This window comes from Ictidomys tridecemlineatus, chromosome 9 (assembly GCF_052094955.1).
Source record: "Ictidomys tridecemlineatus isolate mIctTri1 chromosome 9, mIctTri1.hap1, whole genome shotgun sequence".
NCBI classification, from domain to species: domain Eukaryota; kingdom Metazoa; phylum Chordata; class Mammalia; order Rodentia; family Sciuridae; genus Ictidomys; species Ictidomys tridecemlineatus.
Window position 1 is genome coordinate 672,292 of NC_135485.1, and position 25,221 is coordinate 697,512.

The 25,221-nt window shown below is 59.3% G+C and overlaps 1 protein-coding gene across 7 annotated transcripts; it reads right to left on the reverse strand.

Moving 5' to 3' along the window:
* Positions 1-1,257: 1,257 nt before the first annotated feature.
* On the reverse strand, positions 1,258-23,999 carry Ctbp1 (C-terminal binding protein 1). 7 transcript variants are annotated; one of them, XM_078020808.1, is made up of 10 exons: positions 23,826-23,963; positions 17,162-17,353; positions 14,470-14,624; positions 9,237-9,381; positions 7,537-7,743; positions 4,352-4,566; positions 3,510-3,640; positions 2,918-3,045; positions 2,525-2,642; positions 1,258-2,155 (listed from the first exon to the last, which is right to left on the reverse strand). In XM_078020808.1, the coding sequence occupies exons 2-10, from the start codon at positions 17,166-17,168 to the stop codon at positions 1,969-1,971; spliced, it is 1,293 nt and encodes a 430-aa protein (XP_077876934.1). In that variant the 5' UTR covers positions 17,169-17,353; positions 23,826-23,963; the 3' UTR covers positions 1,258-1,968. The 7 variants fall into 7 exon arrangements, with proteins under 7 accessions (XP_077876934.1, XP_005319102.1, XP_077876933.1 ...); XM_005319045.5 differs by lacking the exon at positions 23,826-23,963 and adding an exon at positions 23,192-23,673; XM_078020807.1 differs by lacking the exon at positions 17,162-17,353 and having other exon boundaries at positions 1,258-2,152; positions 23,826-23,999.
* Positions 24,000-25,221: the final 1,222 nt, after the last annotated feature.

A 25,221-nucleotide genomic window follows, 5' to 3' on the forward strand; every position in this document is an offset into this window, starting at 1 on the left:
TGCAGGCCGTGGTCCCAGCCGTTCTGGAGGCTGAGGCGGGGGGACAGCAAGTCTCAGGCCACCTGGGCAGCTTGGTGATGAGGCTGTCTCGCCAAGCCATCTGGACGACTGCCAGAAGGCAATGAAGGTCCTCATTTCCCTAATACTGGAATTTTCTTAAGTTTTTCATCCATCTGGACCAAGTTTTATCAGTTTTATTGATTTTTAAAAGAACCAGCTTTGACCTCTGGACCCTGCCCAGCTGTCTGACTCTCCAGTCCTGAGCTTGCTGCCGTCTGTGGGCACCTGTGTTAGCCTGCTGCTGTTTGCTGAGGGGTGGACATACACCCTGACTATAAGACTAGGTGTTCTAGCCAGGTGCTGGTAGAGGCCTGTGGTCCCAGCGGCTCAGGAGGCTGAGACAGGAGAATGGCAAGTTCAACGCCAGCCTCAGAAACTTAGCGAGACTCTGTCCCGTAATTGATGATAATGATAATAATAGGAATTCTTCTAAGTTCAGGGCCACTTACCCATGGGGCTGTCCCAGGGCCCAGTCTGATTTCCCCAGGGCCCCAGGGCTTTGTGGGGAGAATCCACACTCTTTGGCCCTCCTGCTCCATTGCCTGTGCGTCTCCCACACCTGCCAAAGGCACGCAGGTCTCAGGCTGCAGTGGCAGGGCCTGAGCCCAGCCCTGTGCCTCTCCAGGATGTGGACCCAGCCCAGGAGGTTCACACGGAGCCACTGGTACAGGTTGCAAGCCCAGAGAGCCACAGTGGAGAATCACATCAGGGCGGGCCTAGGCCGTGCCACTCCACAGGGCCACACAGGAGCTCAACAGTCCACAGCAGTGGGAAAGGGGGACCTAGGACATGCTGGGCACCCAGATGATACGTCTGGCACTATGGGGGAGGCCCAGGGAGCACAGGCCTTTGTTCTGCTGGCTGGGCAGCCTCAGGACCACAGTCACAGGAGGGAGGAGCACAGCCAAAGCTGTGGCCAGCACAAGAGGGGTGGAGGCCCAGCTGGAGGCCCGTGGGCAAGCTCACGGGCATCAGGAGGCTGCTCAACCAGTGGCCCAGCTGAGGCAGGGTGGCTTCCCCACAGGCAGAGTGGGCCTGGCACGCGGGGGGCCACAGCCCCTCTCCTGCTGCCCCTGCTCGGGGCCTCCCTGCAGCTGCCTGCTCCCACAAAGCCAAGTCAGGCCCTGGGACATGAAAGTCAGGACCGAGGCCCACAGGTGTCCCCACGAGATGAAGCCACTAAACAGATGCCAGGCGTGCCGGCTCTTTCTGGGACTTTTATTTCTTTAAAATAATTCATACAAATGGTTACAGTCACAAACATGATTTTAACCAAAATATTGCTAGCCTACCACATCAGCAGGACGGCACGGGCGCAGGCGGGACTTGGCGACCGCCGCCCCCAGGACAGTCAGCACAGGGAGCTCCAGGCGCCCCCTCCTCTGAGCTGCTTGAGATGCCGTCTCCATTTGGAACAAGGGGGTTCATGCCAAAATCAGGAAAACAGCCTTTGTTGTTTTTCTAAATTATTCTAAAAATAAGACAAGCAGGTAGAAAAAACAGTGCACTGTGCGGCATGAAGGAAGCGGGAAGGACCCAAGTCCTGAGAAGGGGCCGCGGCGGGCGTCCAGCAGAGGGAGCTCAGACCACGGCCGCAGGTCCCGCGGCTGGCTTTTGTTGACAGCTAAGCAAACGAATCCCCCGTCATGTCCTAAAGACTGCACACAGACAAGAACATCCATGAGAGAATTGACTACTAACTTCTTTTGCTCAACGAGGAACGCAAAGGACACAGGACAGTGAGCCAGCCCACAGGACGGGACAACTACAGTCGACACAGAGGCTGCGCTGCCTCGTGCCCTGCACACGCCTGGGCCAGTCTCTGGGGCGCGGGCGCCTCTCTGCACACTCCGGGCTGGGGTACACGGTGCCCTCCCCAGGCGCCGAGGCTGGAGAGCTCCCTGCGGGCTACAACTGATCACTCGTGTGGTCTCTATCCGCCTCAGGCTTGACAGTTTGGCCAGGAGAAGGGGCATGGGGTGGGTGGGCCACAGGGGGCAGGCCGTGGGACAGGGACATGGCGCTGGGTACGATGCCTTCCACTGCAGCCGGGATGCCAGTGGGGGCCACGCCCACCACGCCTGGGGGGTACCTGCTGGGAGAGGAGGGTGGGCAAGTGAGGTCGCTGTGGGAGGGGCCCCCCACAGCAGCATTGACACAGAGGGTCCAGGGCGGGGCAGACCCCGTCGAGCGCCCTCAGTGCCGGAACACGTCCTGCCTGGCCTCTCCAGGTCCTCTCCTGTCCCCAGGACCACTCCGCTCCACTGGTGGCCTCTGCAGGGTGCTGTCCAGCAGGCCCTAGAAGCTCCCCCCATGTGGCTCCTTCCAAGAGGCCCAGTTCTCACAGGATTTCAGGCAAGTGGACAGCGCCACACTCTGTGACCACAGGGCCTGGCTAGGGCCATGTCCTTAGCCTGAGGTCCCTGCGGGGCCCAGAGTCCAGGCTGAAGCCCTGCCTGCTCACCTGTAGGCAGCCCCGTTGAGCTCAGGGTGCACCACAGCAGGGTCCATGCTGGCCCAGTGCGTGGCAGCCGTCAGGTGGTCCTTGTTGACGCAGTTTTTCAGGCTATCAGGGATCCGGCCTGGGGATACAGCAGGAGGACAACAGTGCCCAGGTTAAAAATGCTGTCCCCTGCAGGAGACCAGCACCACCTGGGCACAAGGGTGTGGGTGCCTCCAGGCCCCTGGCTGCAGCAGCCCTGGGACCCTTCCTCCCTCAGCCCTGAGCTTGTTCTGCTGGGCACCATGGGGTCCTGGGCTCAGCCCAGTCTATGCCCACAGGAATGCCTGGTAGGGGAACAGAGCACGACACCCTCGCAGAGCAGGCTGCAGCAGACTGTCAGAGCGCGCTCCCCACCTGTGATGGCTCGCCGGATCTCCCGGGCTGCCTCCTCCCGCATCTCAATGGACGCCTGCTCGCTGTACCACGCAGCATGGGGGGTGCAGATGAGGTTGGGCGCATCCTTCAAGGGCCCCTGGCTGAAACTAAGGATGGCGCATCACAGGTCAGTGGGCAGGGGCAGGAGGTGGCCAGGCCTGGGTCAGGGTGCTGTGTCACATTTCGGGCACCTGCGCACAAGGGCAGGCCCCCACCCCAGAGCTCCTGACACCCCCCAGTCTTCGGACACTGCATCCCCTCTGGGAAGCTGGGAAGCAGATGTGTCCCTGAGGCCCTGCCCACGTGGCACAGCCCAGGCCCAAGAAAGTCAGCTCAGAGAGGTGACACTGGACACGAAGCCAAGTACAGTTCCCCTGACCCCTGGCTACCACAGGCCACAGCCTATGGAGACCACTGAAGGCCTGAGGGCCTTGTGCTTTCCAGGCCTGGGGGGACCAAGAAAGGGACTGCTCTGCTCCTGCCCCTCACCACCGGGCTAAGCCAGCAACTCCCTGCTCCCAGCCAGAGGCCCCTGGAGACCAGGAGACAGGTGCAGCACGGGCACACGGACCTGAAGGGCTCCGACTCGTGCACGTCCAGTGCCGCACCACGGATGCGTCCTTCCTTCAGGGCCTGGGCCAGCGCCTTCTCATCCACCAGCCCGCCGCGAGCTGTGTTCACCAGAAAGGCCCCTTGTCTCATCTGGGAAGACAGGACAGCAGGCAGGCAGTGAGCACGGAGCGCCTGTGCCCCAGGGCACATCTAGGAGCAAACCTACCTCCCACCTGCCAGGGAGGGCTTGGGCAGAGGGCAGTGTGTCAGGGACTCAGAACAGAGAGCAGGTGGCCACTGCCCAGAGCCCACTGCCCCAGCTCTAGGCCTCTGGCCACAGTGGATGTGCCAACATGGCTTCCTCCTCTTCCAGGCTGTCCTGGCCTCCTCCAGCAGAGCCTCAACCCACAAGTGGGGGCTCCAACCCTGCAATGAGCCCCCAAAGCCCCAGGATGAGGGAGCACACAGGCAGCTCCTCTGCAGGGGGCTCTGCCGTGGCGAGTTTCACCACCCCCTCCTTCCTGGTAAGGGTTTCTCATGATCCTGTTTCACCCCAGTGACCCAGTCTGGCCATGGTGGACCATGGTGGCCCAGTGCCACCGGAATCAGAATGGCTTCTCCTTGGCCCATTCCTGCCCCTTGGCCATACAACCTGGCTCTGAGCAGTGTCATGTGGCCCAGCCTGGCCACTAAGCATCCAGGTGGCAGGGGCTGGCATCCTCTGTGTGGCTGTAACAGTCTGGGACGGACAGCAGGTGGGGACCCCAGGGGTAAAGGGCCTGGAGCCCTGCACTCCCCTGCCAGGAGTGGACCCCCAGCTGGCACCTTGCTTGGGAAGGCGTCTGCAGGTGCCTCGCCCACCTGCTTAACGGTGAAGTCGTTGATGAGGTGGTGGTTGTGCTCGTTGAGGCCGCAGTGCAGCGTCACACAGTCGCTGTGGAAGAGCAGGTCCTGCAGGGTGCTCACTCGCTGCAGCCCCAGGGCCCGTTCCATGCCATCTGACAGGTACGGGTCGTAGAAGAGCACGCTGAAGCCGAAGGCCTTGGCCCGTAGCGCCACTGCCTGCCCCACACGACCTGGCAGGGTGGAGACGGCGTCAGATGTGCCCCAGGGCTGACCCACCAGGCCAGCAGGCAGAGAGGCCCCACACTTCTGCCTGCTCAGCCCCTCCCGAGTCCACCACCAGTTCCACTCATCAAAGGCTGCTGGAATCTCAATTCCAGCCACCCATGAACAGCACAGGAGGAGATACCCCAAGGGATCCTTGTTCCTGAGAATCCAGGGTCAGAGAGAGGTCCCTGCCTTCCTCCCTGGCCCCACGCATACACAGCTGCTTCTACCCGGCCGTCTGAGGCAGGCACAGCCCTGGCATGGGAAGCTCAAGCTGTGGGCTGAGATGTGGGGCCAGCTGCACACACCCACTGCACACTGGACTCAGCGGAAGACAGGTATCACAGCTTGCCAAGCTGGGGCCCATAGCACGGTGGTCTCCCTTGACCACACGGGGCAGTGACTTTCCAGAGCTCTAGGAGGGATGTGGGTACAGCTGCAGAGGGTGGCAGGGCAGGTGATGGGGCAGGAGCCAGACAGTGGCCCCGAGCAAGGGCGCCCAGCACCCTGTGGGAGGTGGGTCAGGCCAGGTGACGTCTCAAAGGAGGACTATGAGAGGGGCTGCTGGGCAAGGATGGGCACAGGCGCAGACCACAGGCAGGCAGGGTGCTGCAGACAGATGACCAGCCTGTTCGGTTCTGGGTCACAGGAGGCTGCCAGGGGCTACTGCTGAGGACGCAGGGGACTGGGTGCGCACAGCACTCCCAGCAGAGGCGAGGCTGTGCAGGAGGCAGACAAATCCCGTCACCTGATGGGCTGCCGTGGAGCGCTCTGAAGTCCTGGATTGTCGAAAGTAACCAAAGCCCAGGACCAGCACCAGCTGAGTGCTGGCCCTCACCTGGGCTCCCGAAGAGCCTAAATGCTATTTACTCCCGTCACTGCTGTTCACGTGAGGCCTGCACTCCACAAGAGAGCTCCATGTCACCCGTGGAGGAGGAAAGATAGCTCCCAGCAAAAAGGAAGACCCTCAGAAGCACAGACGGCAGGGGGGGAACCGGCTGACCAGAACCTCACTGTGAACGTGCCACACAGAAGTTCCAGACCTGAAAACCACTGCTGAAGTGGACCTCACTGGGCAGGTCTGACAGTGGGAAGGGCCAGGGAACCTGCCCACTGCACAGGACAGAAAAAAAGGCTCAGAGACCTTTCAAAGAACAAAAGGCAGGTCCTGAGAGGAAAAGGACTCAAGACACACAGCAGCCACACCCCATCCAGAGAGCAGGGCAGCCAGGTGCAGCAGGCCAGCCACAGGCTGCTCCATTAGACCCATGCTAAGAAGCACACAGACACCGAGAGCAGAAAGGAGAGGGGCAGCCCTGGCCTGTAGAGCTCCCGAGGAGTCCCCACACCAGACCTCAGTGAGCTGTGTGGTCAGTGTACACATATCACCTGTATTTCCCAATGCTGACCATCATGGCGACACGAGACGTGCCCTTTCAAACATCACTAAACACCCAACACAGGCTGGGGTGTGGCTCAGCAGAGTGTCTGCCCTGCACACCAAGCCCTGAGTTCCAACCCAAGGCTGAAAACAAACACCAACACTAAGTCCAACTGCGCGGAAGCCATCACGACCGCACAAATGCGGCAGGTCCACAACACTGCCACACGGTTCGCTCCACGGTGCACAGGGAGGCAGCAGGCCAGGACCTGTGCCCAAGGGATCTAGGGCACTGACCAGCAGACAGTGACAGTGACTTCCAGCTAAAGACGGCCTACCCCAGGCACACTCTCCACCTCTTCTCCCTCCTCACTCGGGAACCCATCCCTCTGTTGGTCCACATTGGGTGTGGGCTGTGCACGTGCCCCCAGGGCCACATGGCTGGCACAATGGAGCCACCAGATGGTCATGATGAAGCAGAACAGACTGCACCCTGGGGCAGGCAGGAGTAGCAGCCATGAAGGAAACCCGGGAAAGGCAGTGTGCCTGGGATGCAGGAGGGGCACCTGAACACAGCCAGCTCACCCACAGCCCCCGTGGCCTGCTCTGATGCTGGACACCCTGAGAGTACAAGGCTGCCTGGCCAGCCAGCCCCAGGGGCCAGAGCAGCCAACCAGACCCACGTGCCAATACCCCGAAGCCCAGCTATGCAGCCCCTCACCTGACGCACACCTGTCTTCCCACCCTTCAGCAAACCTCAGCGCCAGGCAGGAAGCGCCATCCCATCCCTCTGTTGGGCCGCGAGAAGGGCACACTCAGGGATCTAGGGCACTGACCAGCAGACAGTAACAGTGACTTCCAGCTAAAGACTGCCTACCCCAGGCACACCCTCCACCTCTTCTCCCTCCTCACTCGGGAACCCAAGCATACCCCACCCCTCAGTGCTGGAAGAGGCAGGCTGAGGTCAGCAGGTGCTGGGTACAGCTAGAGACAAGAAGGGTCAGGCACTCGGTCACAAGGTGAGTGCCCAGAAATGAGTTCCTGCACTGTCCACACGGGACCAGAGAGATGGGCACCAACGAGACAGAGACAGCTACAGGGTCAGGAGAGGGGCCCAGCTGCTACAGAGCCACAGCGAGGGAGCACATGGAGCACAGGAGGGAGTCAGGACGCCACCCCAGCAGGGGTGCTGGGGAAGGGCCCAGGGCTGCCTGGTCCTCATCTGATAGCTCTGTCCACTCAGCCACTCCAGGGGTCCACACTGGGTGTGGGCTGTGCACGTGCCCCCAGGGCCACGTGCACAGCATGTGTGTCCCGTGCCTATATGCCATCCGAGTGTGGTGTCCAGTGTGCCCAAGTGTACCCTCATGTGTGTGAAGCACAAGGCCTGATGCCCTTGCCCCTGAGCTGTTCTTCCTCAGTCCTGGCCCTGGGCTAGGGACCAGTGCTGCAGCCACAATGTGAGCCTGGGCCTCATCTTCTCCTGAGCATGAGATGGGCAAGGGGCAGCAGACGCACCTGGGCTGTGCGTGCTGAGCCTCGATGGCCAACGCACCTAGTCCAATGATGCCCAAGGTCTCCCCGCGGATCCTAGCGGCTCCTGAGGCCACTTCGCGGATCTGCTCAACACTCTGGACCCGCGTGCCTTCCCGCAGTGCCTGGTGCAGCCAAGTGGTCCGACGGTACAGGTTCAAGATGTGGCACATGGTGGAGTCCGCGGTCTCCTCCACAGATGCTGCAGGCACGTTGCAGACAGCAATGCCTATGGGGACACGACACACACACATCACCCCAGATGCAGGCAGAGCCCGGCCTCCGGGACAGACACGCAGACCATGGTGCTGGGGCACGTCCTTAATGCCATGCTTCAGCAGCAGAATGCCAGGGGACACATCCCATGGCCACCCTGGAAGGCCTCAGACAACGCGTGCCACGCTGACCTGCTGGCAGTGCAGACTGACCAGCCCCAAGCACGTGGGGTCTGACTCTGTCCACCCTGTGGTACCCTGCACACTGCATCTGCAGCCTTGTACCGCACACAGTGGTGACCAGTTGGCAAGGGCAAAGAGGCTGCTTTGATCCTTCCTGATGGTCCGGGGACCTGGGATGTGCTGGTAGCAGAGAAGACAAGATGGTCAGCACTGGACTCCTCCCCAGCCAGGCCACAGGAGGGCAGGGTCTCTCCCCACCAGCCAGCACCCATGGGCATCACTGCCGACTGCTTCCCTGGGCTCCCAGGACAAACAGGCCCTGGCCCTAGGCCTTAGTGATCCCCTCAGGCCCTGTGCACCCCTGTGCCCCTCATCTGCTCCCCACAGCCAAGACCAATGCCGAAAGGCAGAGCCAGTCAGACAGGGCTTGCGCTGCCCACCAAACAGTGCCCCAGATGTCTTGAGGCGCAGGGTCCGAGCACTGGGAAAGCACCTGAGCCTGTTCTACAGGACAGAGGTTCCTTCCACCCTGCCTCCTGGCCCTCAGCCACCAACCTCCCCGCACACTGCCCCCCGGCCAGGCGCTTCTACTTCCTGTTGAACACTCTTGCCTCCAGCTTGTTCCAAGACCTGCCCCAAGTGTTGAGGGGGGTCTGACAAAGGGAGGACTCAGGACAGAAACCATACTGCCCTCCAGAAATGACACGCTGAACCATCAAATATGGGAGGCTGGGGGGAGCTAGCCACATAGCCTGTGAGACTCGACACAAAACTGCCACCTGAGGGTAGACGGGTCCTAGGAATCCATCAGGCCTGGAGAAACCAAAGTAGCCAGGTCTCACAGTATCCCCAACAACAAGGTGGAGCCCCAGCCTGGAATCCCAGGGACAGGAGAGATGGCACACAGTGGGGGCCCTGGCCCAGGGACGCTGCATGCTTGTCCTAGGAGGGCAGGCCAGCCAAGGCATCGCCGTGCAGCAGGAGCAGGTAGGCCAACAGAACCGAGCTGACTTTCCAACACCACCCTGCCCTGTCAACAGCAGGATCCACACATTTCTGCCTCTGCAGTCCCTGGAGCAGAGGACGAGCCAGGCAACACATGCCAACCAACAGCACTGTGGGGCTGGACCCTGAGCCACCACTCTCACCACCACCCGAGAGCGGGTAAAGAACTCAATGGAATGCAGCAGCTACTGGCCCAGCCTGGCTGGGCACTGCTGTGCTGTCAGCCTGTGTATCTGTCCCATGCTCCTGGGGGAGCAGTCCTCTCTGGCGCCTACCTACTGGAGCACACCTTTGCAGGTGAGCCAGGGCTGCACCCTACCTAGGTCCCCAGCCGACTTGATGTCGATGTTGTCAAAACCACTGCCAATCCGCACGATTATTCGTAGAGCTTTGAACTTCTCCAGGTCTTCTCTGGTCAGTGTGATAGTGTGGTACATCAAGGCGCCCACCGCCTCGTTCAGCACCTGCCGGGGAGGAGGAAAAAAGTGCTAAGTGGTCATAGCAGCTGGCACCGTCCTGCTCCTGGCTTGGTGATGCATAGAGCAGCGCCAAAGGGCAGCTCCAAGCCAAGAAGCACGATGCAAGGCACCATCCCCAGCAGTGCCTTCAACTAGGCGGGCGCCAAGCGCACCTCGAATGTGGCCCTGCCCCGAGACACACCCACACGTGGCCATGCCCCTACACCCTGCCCGCAGGACCAGGTTCCAACGCTCTGGGGCCTGACAAGGTGGGTGGGTCCACAGGGTGCAGACCCCTGGACCCATTTATGTAGTATGGACAGGATTAGGGGAACAGTGATCAGGGTCAAAAAGGCCCCTGTGCCTGCGTAGTATGGGCGCAGGAGGGGGAGGACCACCTACCTCTGCAGGGCAGCAGCAGGTGAGGCTGAGGCCAGGCTACCCATGCCAGAAGACAGGCGGATCCCGGACTGAGCAGGAGTGGCACCAGGGGAGACCCCAGGAGTCCAGCCTGGCCGGGCAGGATGCCTATGGGTCCCTTGGCCATGGGCAGGCCTGATGTGTGCTGGCATAAGCACACAGTGGACAGCTTTTTTATCCTGTCCATCTATCATGGTAGAAGAGTCTTGAAGAACAGCATCTGACTATACCACAGAAGGCACAGCAGATTCACCAGGTACCTAGATAGCCCCGCTGTGGCCCTCAGGTGGCCTCCAGCACTGAGTTCTGTGGCAAAACCATTGTCTATTTTCCTGTCACACAGACACAAGCCACTGTGTCTCTGAAAAGCCTTGCTGAGCACTGCTGCAGCCCACCATGGAGGGGCCAGTGGACGCTGGAGCCATAGAGTTCTGCAGTGCCAGCTGGCGTCTGCCACCACTGTGACACGCATGTCAGAGCATCATCTGCCCATCCACGAGTCTAAATTTTTTTCATGTTGCCCTTTTTTTTCCACTGAGTATGTTTTTAGTAACAGAACAAGAGCCTAGATACCGTCATGTTTGTTTTGAGTCATGTTCTTAGAAACAGAAACCAGTGTGTCTACAGAGCCCAGGTTCTGAGCACTGCCCACTGCACCAACAGCAGAGCCGGCTGACTCCCTGGGTGGACTCACCACCACACACACACCAGGCAGGCTGGTGCTCACTTCCTGATGGACTCACCACCACACACACCAGTGTGGGCGCAGGAGGGGGAGGACTGAGGCTTGTGCTCAGTTCAGGACAAAAGCCTCCTGGGGAACGGGCTTGCTGTGGTGTTGAGTGGTCCGGAGGTTGCAGCTTCAGTGCCCCAGGTCCCTTTAGTGGTTGCCAATGGCCGCTCTGCTCCTGGGTGTTGCATTAGCCCTCTGGGGAGAAAGTCGGCTGGTGTGGGTATACTAGGTCTGTCCCTTTAGGTTAAGCCTCCCAGAAGCCACACTCTGCCAGCATCCACTCACTTGTCCCCCTCGACCAGCTGTGATCAGGCTGGTGACTAACCCCCATATGCTCAGTGTCCACATGGCTAGGATGGGGATAACACAAGACGCAGGCTTGCAGAAGGCCATGGGAGGCCTGGTGTATGCTGACTTTCCAAGGATCAGCTGTCACCTGGGTGGAAACTGACCCCTGGACACTTCTGTGACAGCAGGTTCTAAGGGGGCTCACTGGACACCACTTCAAACCAAGGCCAGGGTGGGGGCTAAGAGCACGCAGGGCCATGGCCCCACACGGCACAGTCCCGCTGCCCTCAGCCCCTCACCTGTGCTCCAGAGGCTCCTCTGCGTGTGCAGGCCAAGGGCCACAGTCGCCACAGCAGCAGGGGCGGTCTGCTCCATGCACGACGCTGCCCAAGGGCCAGCGAATGTGCCCACTCAGTGGCAGGACCACAGCACTGCCCCTGCTGACTGACGGTGGGGATTGTGCAGGAGCCTCGGGCTCAACAGCCATCTCCACAAGGCCGGCCGGGCCCTGCCACTGAGGCCCACTATCCATCCCCTGCATCAGGCAGTCTACCCCCTTTCCCGCTCCCTGGAGCAATCCCAGGACTGCCCCGGCCCTGCACGTGGCCCATGTGAGGTGCTGCGCTGGGTCCCTCCTTGCCTGCCCACAGTGGCCTGGACTCAGCTCACCAGCACTTTGCTCACACACCAGACAGCACTGTCCATTCCGTGGCACTGTCCCTGAGTCTTGTGGTCTGGATGCACTTCTTCTTTGGGAAGACTCCCAAGATTAGATGGTGACAGGTCCTGCACTGCGGTCTCTGTCCTCTGGCCTGGTCCCAGATGTAATTGCAGCTGGGTCCCCAGGTCCAGGGTAATGCAGCCTATAGCTGGATCTCCACCCACCACCCTGCAAGGCTTCCAGTGGCTTCTGCTGCATATGGCATCATTGTATTTCTTGTGTGTCCCCAGAACCTCGACCTGGCCAGGCCCTCTGGATGCCCAGTGCCCCTGGGTGCAGCAGACTCCTGGTTCCCTGGCCTCCCTGCTGCTCCCTGCTGTGCAGCTGCTCAGCATTTAGGTTAGATGTTCTGACCCTGGCTGGAAATTCTCTGCCCTCAGAAGCTGAACAGCACCCACTGGGGTGTCTTATGGGCCCCCAGTGTTCCTCCCAGGCTTGTGGCAAGACAGCACGTCTCCCCTGAGCCCTGGAAGCGTTTCTTCTCTAGTTCTGGCTTTGATGACATGTTCCCTCCTCTGAGACATTCAGAGGATGACTCCAACTAGCTGTGAATGCAGTGCTGTTCCAAAGCAGTGACAAGATGGGACACATTCCCAGGGCCAAAGCCTGGGGCAAGTGGCCTATGAGCTCTGTGGCATCTCCACAGTCATCTGGGCCCAAGCTCCTGTCTTATTGCTCTGCCACTCCCAGTACATGCATTCCCTCTTGTGGTCCAAAGTGCCACCCAGGCTCTAGCCATCACACCTGGTTTCCAGTCAGCAGAAAGAGAGGAGGGAGATCTGCACATGGAACTCCCACTGACCTCTCCCTGTAAACCGTCACTTGGCCACACAGCAGCAAGCATACTGGGAGAACGAAGCCCTCCTTCAGGACCGAGTGGGACCAGCACCAGCAACGTGTTGGAGCTCCTGGTGCCCCTTTCCTTCCCAAATTCCATCTCTTTCTTGAGACCTCCTCAACGGTGTCAAGCTTGCTGTCACAAACTTTTTCATGCATATTTAAACTCCCAGTTCTTTCCAGCTCTTGGAGGATTCTGCCCTCTGGTACCCTGCTCTTGTTTTTCAATTAGGTGCCAGTTTTGCCTCTGAGAATGCTAATTCACAGTTCCAAACACTCTCTCCATTCCTGGAGTCTGTCCCTAGGCAGAGTCTGTTGGTACCTCTAGCATGCTCGGCCTACAGCAGGGCTTTTACTGCTCCTCCAGGGGCTGACACAGAGGGTAGCAAGTCTGCCGCCTGTTGAGCCCCCTGCCCCCGGCCCCACTAGGGTTCTGTCCACTTGTCTATCTGTTTAAATGTTAAGTTGTTGAGAAAGTCCTGGTATATTATGGTTTGAAGGAAAACATCTGCTCTGTCCTAGACCTCACCTCCAGTACTGGTGGAGACCCTGAGACCCTGTCCACTCCTGTCTTCACTTCAGGCACAAGCTCCCGTCCCCACACTTCCCTGCACCACATGGCACACGAGTGTCAACCCCGCACTCCTGGCTCCCACCCTGACTCCTCCCCGAGGGCAGAGCTGCTGTGTGGCACCCTGAGTTGGCCTTCCCCAGTACACTGCTGCTGAGACCTGACTCGCTGTAGAACCAGCCCTTTTTTCCCCTCCTGTGCCTAGTGAGATCCCGTTGCTTGATGCACTCATCTGGGGTCACTTGCCCCTAATAGGCATCTGGGTTTCTCAAGGCATCAAACTTCCTGCACCTTCACCAGTCCCAGTGGACGTAGTTGTAAGTGCATGTTTAGAGGGCAGGGGTCTCCAGAGCAGTGGCCTCAGCGTCTACCCTGCAGAACCGCAGCACATTTTTAAGGTGTCGTTTACATCTCTCACTTTTGGAAGTTCTCTGCTGTTCTGGCCTCACCCTCTGCTTGGGGCCTCTTCCTGAGGTCTGCTGGAGCAGCAGTGCCGTGCTTGCATTCCTCCCCGCCCTGCACATGGGGACCGGTGGAGACTTCTGCCCCTGGTGTGCAAGGCAGTTAAATGGGCCCTGCAGAAACGCGCTCTCCAGCTGCGGCCTCTGTTTCCTCCTCCATGTCGCTATCACCTCTTCTTCGAAGCCTGCTTTTTCTCTCCAGCTATGGTGGGAGCAGGCGACCACAGCCAGCCAGGCTCCTGGAGGCCAGCACCTCTGCTCCTGCTGTACCATGCTCATCTTGCCTCAGTCCATTGGACAGTGATCCCTGACGGCCTGCAGAAATCCCTGGGGCCTGCTGCATGTCTCCCTCTGGGGAGTACACAGTAGTGCAGTCAGCAGCAGACCCTGCAAGGGTGTGCTCGGCCAGGCTGTGGGCGCCAGGCCCCTCAGCAGAGCTCAGCTGCTCCTTCCAGAGAAGCAAAGTTCACCCACACCTGAAAACCATGGTCCTGGCTGCCAGCTCACAGAGCTTCTGAGAGGTGAAGAGCTTTACACAGCCTCTGTAGCTGTCTTCTGTGGAAAGGCTGTTCTGGGTCACTTAGTAGAGACCAGATTAACATAGTTCACATCACAGAGGGACCCTGTGAATCTCAGTGAACAGCCATGAGTTGCCAGCTGCTGACCACTTGACCACGTGCACCAGGAGAACTTGTGGACAACGCCAAGGCCCAGGGAGACAGTGGTGCCCACTGGAAGAAGCTGCTGATGGCCTCTGGCACAAGGTGCTCCTTCCAGCAATTCCAGCTGGCACTAGTTCTGCTTTCTGGGAGAGAACTGGTCATGGTAAAAGTCAATCAAGAAGCCACAGAGTGAACTCCATCTCCACCTTCTGATGGGGCCAGACACAACAGCAGGGACCACTCACATCCACGTGGCACTTAGACCAATACCAGTCAGGGGTGACACATACTAGCCCAGGCCATGGCGAGGTCAGCCCACACTCTGTGCACCCCAGCCCCGCCCTCAGCCCCTCAACCCCACGTGAAAGTAGGTTAACCCCAGGCAGGGATGCCAGCACTACCTTCTCATGGATCTCCTGCGTGGACTGCGCGTCACAGAAGGCCACCGTAGCCACGTCCTTCAGGATGGGCATCTCCACCGTGCAGTCCCGGCCGTCAAGCAGTGCCACCAGGGGCCGAGGGTGCATGGGCCCATTCATGATCGGGGGTCGGACGCCTGCAAAACAGGACAGGCCACTCAGAGTCCTGCGGCAGTGCAGCCCAGCTGATGCCTGTGGCCCCACCCAGGGTTGGCAAAAGCCAAGCCCAAGGAGGCCTACTGCACACTGGGTGCAGACGGGCTCCACAAAGAAAGGGGAGACAGCCCAACCTGCTGGCTCACTGACGCTGGCACACAGTCCAGCGGCAGCCCCATCACCCTCTCAGGTGCAGAGCTACGGAGGCCCTTGGGGAACTCTGGGCTGCTGGGAGTGGGGGGTCTTGGGCCTGTGCTCTCCACTGTGGGGTCACCTTCTCAGCCCTGGAACGTGCAGACCACATGCAGTGGGCTTTAGGGAAATGCCCATCATTTTTTTTCTGCCTAGAGCCACATGTCTGGCTGCCCAGAACTTCCAGGGGGTCACCAGGGGACTTGAGCATGTGTGTTCCCTGCCTGCCTGCCTCATTCATTTCCCTTTGCATGTTTGTAGTACATTGACAGAAGAGGGTCAAAATATGCTCAGGCAAGGCACAGTGGTACACACCTATGATCCCGGGAGGCTGAGGCAGGAGAATCGTGAGTTCAAAGCCAGCATCAACAACTTAGCAAGGCCCTAAAAATCTCAGCAAGACCCTGTCTCTAAATAAAATATTTAAAAAGGGCTGAGGATATGGCTCAGTGGTTAAGCATCCCTGGGTTCAATCCTCGGTACCAAAAACAAAACAAAACAAAAAAACATTCAGACCCCTTACCCGCCCAGAACAGGACAATTAGGGCTGGGGGGGGGGAAGGTAAAGCTTAGAACACCTGCCTAGCATGGCTAAAGCCCTGGGTTCAGTAACCAGTACCAAAAAGAAGGAAATGAACTTTTATAAGCTAACTTCTTCTAAATGTGATACAACTAAACCTCATTCAGGGCCAAGATGGGGAAACAGGCTTCTAAGGTACAATCAGCATTCAGCCCAAGTGTTACCCTGGAGCAGAAAGCATGGGAAGGGCCACAGCCAGCCCCATCCAGCCTCATAGCCTCACCAAGACCTGCCCAAGAGGAGCAGCCCCCAGAAGCACTGGACCAGCATGAGGGGCAAGGAAAAGGCCAAGAAGCAGGGGCTGGGCAGGTCTCCTGAGCCAGAGGGTACGACAGCTACAGCTGGCAGAACAGCTACTCTGAGGGTGCACTGCACCTTGGCTCCAGCCCCACCCCAGCTGCCTGCAGGGTGAGGCTGCCCTGAGCCACTAGTGGCCTCGAAGGAAGAAGCACCTCAGAATCCACAGCACATAAAGGTGATGCCTCAAAGGACAACTGGAGCTGGGCACTGCAGACCACCTTGCCCATGTGCAGCAGGCCTGGAGCTGGCATCTGCTGGAGAGAGGCACAGGGCTCTCCCCAGAGCCAAACAGCTAGGGTCCTGGCTACAAAGGGCAGAGAGCTGATCTGCACAAGGTGGGGCACTGCTGCATATATGTCGCACTCCTGGGGTTCAGGGGCTCTAGCCCCTCCCTAGTAGAAGATGGCGCCCACATCACCATCTTCTAAACACCAGAGGTGCTGAGACCTGTCCAGGCCATGGCCCTTGAAGTAGGTCAAACTCCTTCACCCTCTGGCTCCCTCTGGATCAGAGCATCCCACAGAGCCAATACACCCCGCCGACGCCGTAAGCAAACATGCCAACGAGGCCACTCTTCTCCTCACCCTAGATTTGGAAAGTGTCACTTATTTTAGCAGGTAATGCTACTGCTTCCTGTAAGTGAGCTGACGAGCCCCATTTTTCAGCTCTAACCTCTGTAAGAAATGGGAGTGAAAGTCCCCATGCACACGAGTTCTCTAAGGTCATGGAGCACCTGCTCAGAGCAGTGGACCCTGCCCTGCAGATGGTGGACACTTGCTCCAGGGAGCCTCATTAGCAGAGGGGCCTGGGATACCTCCCTCACCCTATAAACAGCTGTCCAAAGGGAAGCCTTCCGGATGCCAGCATGGGTGACCCAGTTGAGGAGCCAAGCCCCACCCAGCCGTGTGCTTGTGGCACCTCCACAAGAGCTGCCCCAACCACAGCCCAGTCTCAGGGAGGGGGCCAGGGTTGAGAGAACAGCCCACCAGTGCTGGGAAGATCCTGTGGGAGCAGCGTGGCCCAGACGCGCATTGACTTCATGAGTTCCCGCCCGAGAACCCAAAGTAGGATCAAGCCCTGCTGCCCCACACTGGGCTGGCAGGCTGGGGTTTCGGGTCCTCATCAAGGCTCCATGAGGCCCCGAGGACCCACTGTCCTCCACTGTAGCAAGACCTGGCCTAACACCCACCTCAGAGCCTCTCTAGAGTACCTGTCCACAGAAACAAAGCCCAGCACAGGCTGCATGCAGGCCTGCTGGATGTGCAGGAAACAGCCCTCTGGGGGCCATCTGCCCTCACCCCAACAGCGAGTGGTAGAGGCTGGGACCTCAGCCAGGCAGGCCCCACAACACACTGCCAGGGCACTGCCTTCACACCATAGCGTGGGCACAAGCTCCTCTGCACCTTCAGAGAAGGCCACTCTCAGACTCTAGGAGCCCCTACCAACCTGACATTGCTTAATTTAGGCAGGATTTCCGCGACCATGAATTCGACTGTCCAAAGCTTTTTGTCTTCAGAATCCCCAGGCAGAACCGCGTCCTGTCACGGAGCCTCATCCCACGTCTTATTGTCTCCAACCAAAGCTCTCGGGCCGCTGCTCCACGGCACCACTGAGGCCTGCGTCGGGCTCAAAGTCTTACTAAAAATCAAACACAAGAGACACATTAAAACGCCATTGAGGGTCCAGCTGACACTCAGACTCCAGGACACCGTGAGGGTGAAGCTTCATGCTGCATCCTCGACCCTGCCCAGATGCAGCCAACGCCTGGGCCGCTGGCTCGACCTACCTGAAACAAAGGGCCTCCTGCAGGCCGCAGGCCCCATGGTACCCTGTGCAGACCCATGAGGCGCTCACTCTGAATGCAGGTCCCAGGCCCAAGGCCAGCTCCCAAAGTCACCTACGCAGACCTAAGAACAGCTCTGAGCTGTGACCACACCACAAGCCTCTGGCTCTGCCTGGATGACAGCACTATCCAAACATTGGAAGGCTAAGGCATGGGGTGTATGGTTGGAACTGGGTGCAGGACAAGGAAACTGCAGAAAGAAGCCTACTCGTCGCTTCTACCTACGTGGACAATTCCTGGGCCTCTGTGAGGCTTGCCACGGGAGAAGGTTGCCAGGTGCTAGCTCTCCAGTGTCCTGCCCAACTCTCCTGCCAGTCCCACTGCCCCTGCCCAAAGCAGCTCAGCAATCAGCCGACACTTGTTCGGCTCCTCGATGCCCTTGGCTCTTCCTGCCTGGCTGCAGCCAGGGCCTGGGGGCACTAAGGTATGGGCCGGCTGGGCCAAGGCCTGTCCTAGAAGGCTAAGCACAAATGGTTCAGACCCCAGGAGCCTGCCACTGAGTCACCCGAGCACCTGATCCCTGTTCTTGGCATGAGGTTACCACATAGGGGCTGACACCGAAGTCTGACTAGACATCAGACTGACAGATGGAACCCAGCCTCACCACCCCCTCAACAGCATAGGTCGGACAAGACCACCTGTCAGGCAGCATCTCTGACAGCTCAACAAGAAGGGGCCATGCAGGGCCAGAAGTCCAGGACCCAAGCCCAGCCCATCCTCCCCTCATTCTCTGTGAGGCTCCAAGCATACACACTGACCCACCATCACTGGCTCCAGTTGCCACCAATCTAGGACATGTGCATGGCTCACTGCCCACCATGCAAGGCCACCAAACAGGGTGGCGATGTGGCCCCAGAACTGCAGCCCCTGCCACAGGGCTACCCAGGCTCTTCCCCAGCAGAGGGCACTGGAGTAGCACTGTGGGAGAAGGGATGGGATGGGCCAGGCCAGCCAGCGACCCTTCAGCAGCACAGAGCCTCCCCGCTAGGAAAGCACTGCAGGGCCAGGCTCCCACCCCATCCACTTGCTCACCGCAGCTGACACTGCCAGCCGACACTGCCAGCCCTGTCCCTGAACATAAATGCTGTCAACACCGTTAATACCAATCAATACTTAATCTAATTAGTGCTGACCAACACTGGCCAATACTCAGTGTTTACCCATATCTGTCAATACTTTTAACAGGATTGCTCTAAAAGGGAAATGCCACCAGATATACAAGGTGTTCCTGTAATGGCCCTGCAGCCCCAACAACGAGTTGCCACCTCCCAAGCTCCCCAAGGTCACCAGGTCACCAGGCTGGGTGGTCTTCTCATGCACAGGTCCTTGGTGCCCTGTCTTCAGGAGAGACCACCGGTCTCCATCACTAAGCAAGACACCCAGGGAGTGGTTTTATGCCTTAAGACAAGGACATGAGCATGAAAAGGGAGGTGACCCCAATCAGTGCCCACAGCCAGGTGGGCCCCCAGCCCAGAGCTCCATATGAGCCAGGCCATGCCCTCCCCAGCTCACCCAGAGGGAGATGGCCAAGGCCCAAGCCCATCTACAGACACTGCTTAGAGGAGAACCTGGGAAAACCTGAGGACAGGTCACCACAAGGACAACCCAGGCCTCACAGAAGCCCTGTGGGCCACACCAGCAACCCCCATCTAGTGCTTACACCGTGGGGCTCTTCCTGGGCAATCTGGGAGACCTGCCAGGGTAGCCACTTGGTCCCCTCCCCAGCCAGGAAGCAAGTGCTTCCGGCCATCAGCACCAGCAGACATGGCACAAAGCATCCTTGTAGCATCCGAGGGCAGCAGCACCTGGCAGGCAGGCACCAGGTGTGCACAGGGGCTCCATCTGTCACGGCAGGGGCTGAGTATGCAAAGGGGCCTTCCCTGAAGGGTACAAGGATGCCCCAAGTGTACCGGGCGACCGAATGGGCAGATGGCCGAGTGTGCCCTCAGGGGCCCTCTGACTCTGGCCCCTCACTGCTCCCAGCAAGGTCCTAACCCACACAGCCAAGTGGGGAAAGGGAAGGGGCACAAGTGTGACCAGAGTGCCTAAGCTCTGCTATGCTGCACACACAGACTGAGAGGCAGGACCATGGGGCTAAAGGGCCGAGCCAGGGTGTGTCCACCAAGGCTGCCCCCACACACCTCAGCAGGGCACCCAGCTTTGCACTCCACAGAGGATGGTCAGAGCCATGCACCTGGGGAGACCCAAATGCAGCAGGAACCCGAGCCAGCACCTCCACATAGGCCACTGCTCTAACACATGTGTCACATGGCAGCAGGATGGCAACGAGGGGGGACAGCTCTCCGGGGTGGGTGGGTACATGGAAACTCTCAGTACCATCTGTGTAATTTCTTCTGTAAATTCAGAACTGTTCTAAAATTAAAATTTTATTTTAAAGCGGGTAAGGGAAGGGACAGCAGCCCCCAGGTTTTTGGAGGCGACAGGTCCAGGGGACTGCTGGATGATATGGGCCTCCGTTGTGCACCAGTGCCCTTCGGGACCCCCAAGAGACCCCAGGGCCACATGGCCTGCCTGAGTCACCTCCATCCACAAGGCAGACAATGCCCCCAGTACAGGTCTTGGGGGACCTGATGGGCACACACTGATCCTCACAGCCCTCATAAGGACCCGGATTCAACTGCCCAAAACTCATCCCAAACAGTCCAGGCTGTCCCCAACTGGCTGGCCATCTGGGCTTCACTGAAACATCCACTTGGGTTACCCAGGACCCAAGGCCCAGAGCCTGGCCTTTTGCATATGGTGGAAGCTGGTGGACGGGTGCTAAGCACAACAAGCCTACTACCTGAGGGGCTGAGCCCTGTGGGGCACAGGGCACCTGAGGGATGAGGGCATCATGGAGAGCAGGCAGAGGGTATGGGGCCACACAACCCTCCAGAGGACAGGTGCTGCTGAAGGCATGGGAGATGGTGACCACAGGAGCCCAGGAGTCCAGGAGCTCCACAGCACCCCACCCCCACACTTGTAACCTCACCAGGAAAGGCACAGGATGAACACAGTGAGAAAAGGTGTGGACCAGCCACCACGACTCATTGTCAGTGATGCTGAGGGATCTCACGCATCCTCCTGTGTCTGTGTGCATGTGTGTGGTACACAGACATCCCAGGCGTGACCCAAGAATACCACTTGCTCCCGGGCAGCGAATGGGAGCCCCACACTCATGGCATCAGCAGCCCAACATGATGTGAAGAGTCCCAGCCTTCTAAACATCACATGTGGGCTGGGGATGTGGTTCAAGGGGTAACGTGCTCGTGTGGCATGTGCAGGGCGCTGGGTTCAATCCCAGCACCACATAAAAAAAATAAAGATATTGTGTCCACTGAAAACTGAAAAATAAATATTAAAAAAAATTCTCTCTCTCTCTTCTCTCTAAAAAGAAAAAAAAATCACATGTGCTGCAGGGAAACCAACCCACACAGAACACAAAGGTCACAGGACCTATCAAGATGCACAATGGAGACCAGCAGCCCACCAAAGACAGTGGCAGAGAGGGCACCATGGGCCATAACAGGAGCCTTACACACACACACACACCTCCCTGTGAGCAGCAGAACACCCTAGCCTATCCAAATCAGCCCAAACCTGCTGGGGAATCAGGGGACAGGGCTGAATTCCAATCCCTCCAAGTCTTCAAGCTCCTACACTGTCCTCGAGAGCTAGCCATGTCACCATCACCACCCCAGCAGCATGGGTCCAGGACTGACTAGGGGGTCATGTGGAATGGGTCCAGAGGAATGAGCCCACAGAACTCAGTCTTGGTTAGACGTTCAGCTTGAAGACTGGCCACCCAAGAGATTTCTGGTTTTGTAAGGAAGAAATGATCAGTCTCTAGATACTACGCTGCATTCCTGAAAGTGACCACGCATAATGTGGACAGCGCCCCATGGGTTGCCTGACACCAATGGACAAGAGGGTGACTATAGAGATGTTGGAGACTGCAGGGACCCAGGCCAGACACATCCACACCTCACAGAGCTCACATCTATAACTGCCAGGACCAGCCCAGTGACCGTAAGATACCAAGGGGATGCTGGCAGGCCACACACACAGGTGACAGGGCTGAAATCAAAACCACCTGGCCATAAACTGCTATTTCCCTCCTGTCCTGGCCACATAGGGCTGGGAGCCAGACCTCCCTACAAAGCAGAGGACTGGGCCTTGGCCACCTGCCCGGCACTGCCAAGCCAAGTCCTGTCTCCCACCCCTAGCTGGGGGATGGATACAATAAGCATCTGTAAAAGGTACCACCAGGAGGCAATGACCTTGGTACATACAATCACCAGCTGAAGCACTCTGTACCAAGGAGCCATGGAGATACCAGGTCACAGTGGGAATGGGCTTGACCTCCACAGGGGTTCCAGCAGCACTCAGTGCTGCCCAACAGGTGCCTCCCAGAACTGCAAGGCATTGGCTCCACATCTCAGACCTTCAGGTGTGCCACACACAAAGCTCAAAGGGCAGGTGACAAATAGCAGAATTGCTATCTGGGGTGAAGGGGGCAGGAGGCCAGGGGTCCCATCTCAGAAAGCTGAGAGCCTGGTGCCCACGTTTGATGAGGTGGTCTCCTGCCATCTGCACTCCTCCAGCAGACTCGTTGACCTTATGCCAAGTGACAATCTGACAGATTGTCCAAAGAGTGGCAGCACCAACCCCAGAAAAAATAGAAAGGGTCCCAGCCCTGACACTCACCAGGCCCTCAGTCCATGAACTCTTGCCAAACCTCCCAGGCCCCAATGCTAACCTCAAGCTAAAGAGAAAGTCCCTGCTTCAGGGGCCAGGCATGACCGTCCCATCTCACAGCAATCAGGAACTGAAGAGCTGCCTCCTATGGCTAAATAGGGCAAGATCACAGGTTGGGCTTTGAGCCATTCCCAGAGGAGGCTGGGCAGCGAGACAGAGGATGGGGGCACCCAGGGAACCAGATGAAGCCCAGTGCACATCCTCCACCACAAAGCCTTACAAAGCACCCCAGAGATACAGCACATGCTCAAAGATGATTAAACCACAGAAAAGAAAGATGGCTGCAGCGCTGACAAGTCAAGACAAGCTTTGTCCCTTAGAGACAAACCCAGCTGAGACCCACTGCAAGCCTGCAGATGACAGCCAGGACAGGACTCTGAGGTCCCAGCAGGAATCCACAGGCCCTGGTCCATGTCACCCTGGAGAACACAATATCCACAGCAAGGCCATCTCTAACAAACTTCCAGGTAAGAGAAAGGGTGGCCCTGGAATCCAGCTGCCATGCTAAATAACAACCGCAAGCACACTTACAGAGCCCAGCGCTACCCCGTGTTGCAGATGGCGTAGCAGACAACTAACTGAGAGGCCACACACACTGGTCAAGGGCAGGCCTGGGCCAGTGCTCTTGCTGGCTGTAGCCACTCCTCTAAGGAGCATGCTGCCGCACCACGACACCACTCAGGAGCAGATGGTAGTGAGCAGTGTGCCTGGCCCTGACCATCACCCCACCGGTGATCCTTTCCCTTCTTGTTTCTGACGAACACGTGCTCTTTGAGCACAAATGAGGAAGAAACGAGGGTCTGGGAAAGTAAACATCCAGCGTATGGGCCCTGCGGGGGAAGGCTGGCCCCCAGTACGACCGATCTCGGGCTCACCTTCCTGACCATGGAGGGCACCCGTTTCCTTCCTAGAAGGCCTCTCTGCGCTACCCAGTGGCGGGGAGCCTCCTCGGCACCGGGCCCGGGACGGCGGCGCGCACCCGCCAGGGGCAGCCCAGCCTCAGACCGGCCAGGATCTGCGGACGCCGCCCTGCCGCTCCCGCGAGCACTGCGGAGGGGCCCGTGGACAAGAGCTGGGGGCGCCGCGGCATGGGGAGGCTGCACGCCCAGCGGCGGGCCTCGGGATCCCGCGACTTCTGCAGACCAACTCCGGCGAGGCCGCAGGCCCTGCCGCCCCGCAGGTCGCCGCGGGCCTCGCGGCGCCCCCACGACAGGCCCACCTCTGGACTTGCGCCCCCGCTTCCGGAAATAGGCCGGAGGGACTGCGCGGGGCCGGGACCGCGGGGTGGCGGCGGCCTGTGCGGCCCGCGGGCCCCTTTGTCACCCGCGCCGGCGGCGGCGGGCGGGGACGGCATGCGCACGCGCACTCACACGCAGCAGCCACGCATGCGCACGCCGCTAAGCCCGCCCCGCCGGCGCGCACGCGCACTCGCACACAAAGCCGGCGTCCGCGCGCGCCCGGCCCGCCCCGCCCCCGCCCGCGGCCGGAAATGCGCGCGCGCGGCCTTACCGAGAGGCAGGCCCTTGTTGAGCAAGTGCGAGCTGCCCATTGAAAGGCGCGGACGGCCGCGGGCCCCGACGAGTCCGGCGCGCTCAGCCGCAGCGAGCCCCGCGCCTGGGGCGGCCTCGGTGCCGTCCGCTGTTGCGCCCGCCCGCCTGCGCTCGGCCGCCGCCGTGCCGAGCCGCCGCCGCGCCGCGAGCCGCGCTCCGACCGACCGAGCGGGCGGGGACACGCGGCGGCGCGCGGGCGGGCGGGGCCTCGCGTTGGTCTGCTGTTTGCAGGCGAGGCGGCGCGCCGGACCCACTCGGGCGGCTGAGGGGCAGCTACCGACCCCGCGCGCCCCAGCCTCCGCCTCCCCACCCGGCGGTTCCCTGCAGTGTTGGCCCTCCACAGGCCGCGCCCCCTCCCCTCCCCGCATCCCCTGTCCCGGCCATCCTCCTCCCGGGCACCGCGGCCCCTCAGCTGCGCCGTGTCCCCTGCCTCCGGCCAAACCTGAATGAGCAACACACAGAACGCGGGGTGGAGCTGCGCCCAGTGCCGGGGCGCTGCAGGTGCGGTGCAGGTGCAGGTGCCGTGGCTGCAGGCGCACGCGGGGGCTCGACCCGGACAGGCTGCGGCCTCAGGTAGCCGACTGCTGTTGTTCCCAGAAGTCCGGGACACAGCGGCCGGTTGCTGCCCATCTTGGGAGAGCGGCCAGTGCACAGGACAGAAGCCCAGGAACCAGAGCCTCACCCCAGACCAGACGCCGGCTGTTGCAGGGGACTGCCAGGCGACCCTCATTAGTGATACAATATCGCAGAAATTGTCAAAACTACAGGATTCTGTGGTTCATCTAGTTACACATGCGTTTTGAAAATCGTAAGTCATTGAGAAAGGTTGACATCAGTAAAAGAGGTCTGGGATTTGGTCAGCAGTTTGCAAAACAAATGCTTTGAAAATGCCTACCAAATTGTATTAAGTCGGAGATATGGGGGAATGAGAGAACAGATGTAAGTGAGCTTTTAGTAAAACTCTTAGTAAACTTTCCTAAACGCAGAAGGAATCAATAAGTCGGAAAAGACTAGAGCAATGAAAGCCCAGACCTCAGATCTGTCTCCAGTTGGATGCAGAGAGCTTAACACCGCCCAGACCTCGGGGCCAACCCCTTGAGGGTCCCAGGGTCTCATTCAGAACCCCTTAGGCCCTCCCATTGCAATGCAGAAGAAGCTTCTTCGCTTATCACCTAGAGCGCTGCACTGGGACCCGCTGCTGTCCTTCCTACTTGACACCAGGTCTTTGCTGGTGGTGTTTGCTACTCCCTTGCTCTTCCTGTGGACAGTGCTTTACCTCTCGCTGGAGTGAGAGCCCTGGCCACCAGGAGTCTGCTCCCCACTCCTGTGTATTGAGGTGGGAAGCGGCTTCATAG

Bases quoted from the DNA above. Each gene is read 5' to 3' on its own strand.
- Ctbp1 (XM_078020806.1), bottom strand. From the start codon at position 23,865: ATGGGCAGCTCGCACTTGCTCAACAAGGGCCTGCCTCTCG. The intron at 7,744-9,236 runs GTAGGGTGCAGC...GTGTCCCCATAG, and splicing joins CAAGTCGGCTGGGGACCTAG to GCATTGCTGTCTGCAACGTG. The intron at 3,641-4,351 runs GTGGGCGAGGCA...CTGTCTTCCCAG, and splicing joins ACGACTTCACCGTTAAGCAG to ATGAGACAAGGGGCCTTTCT.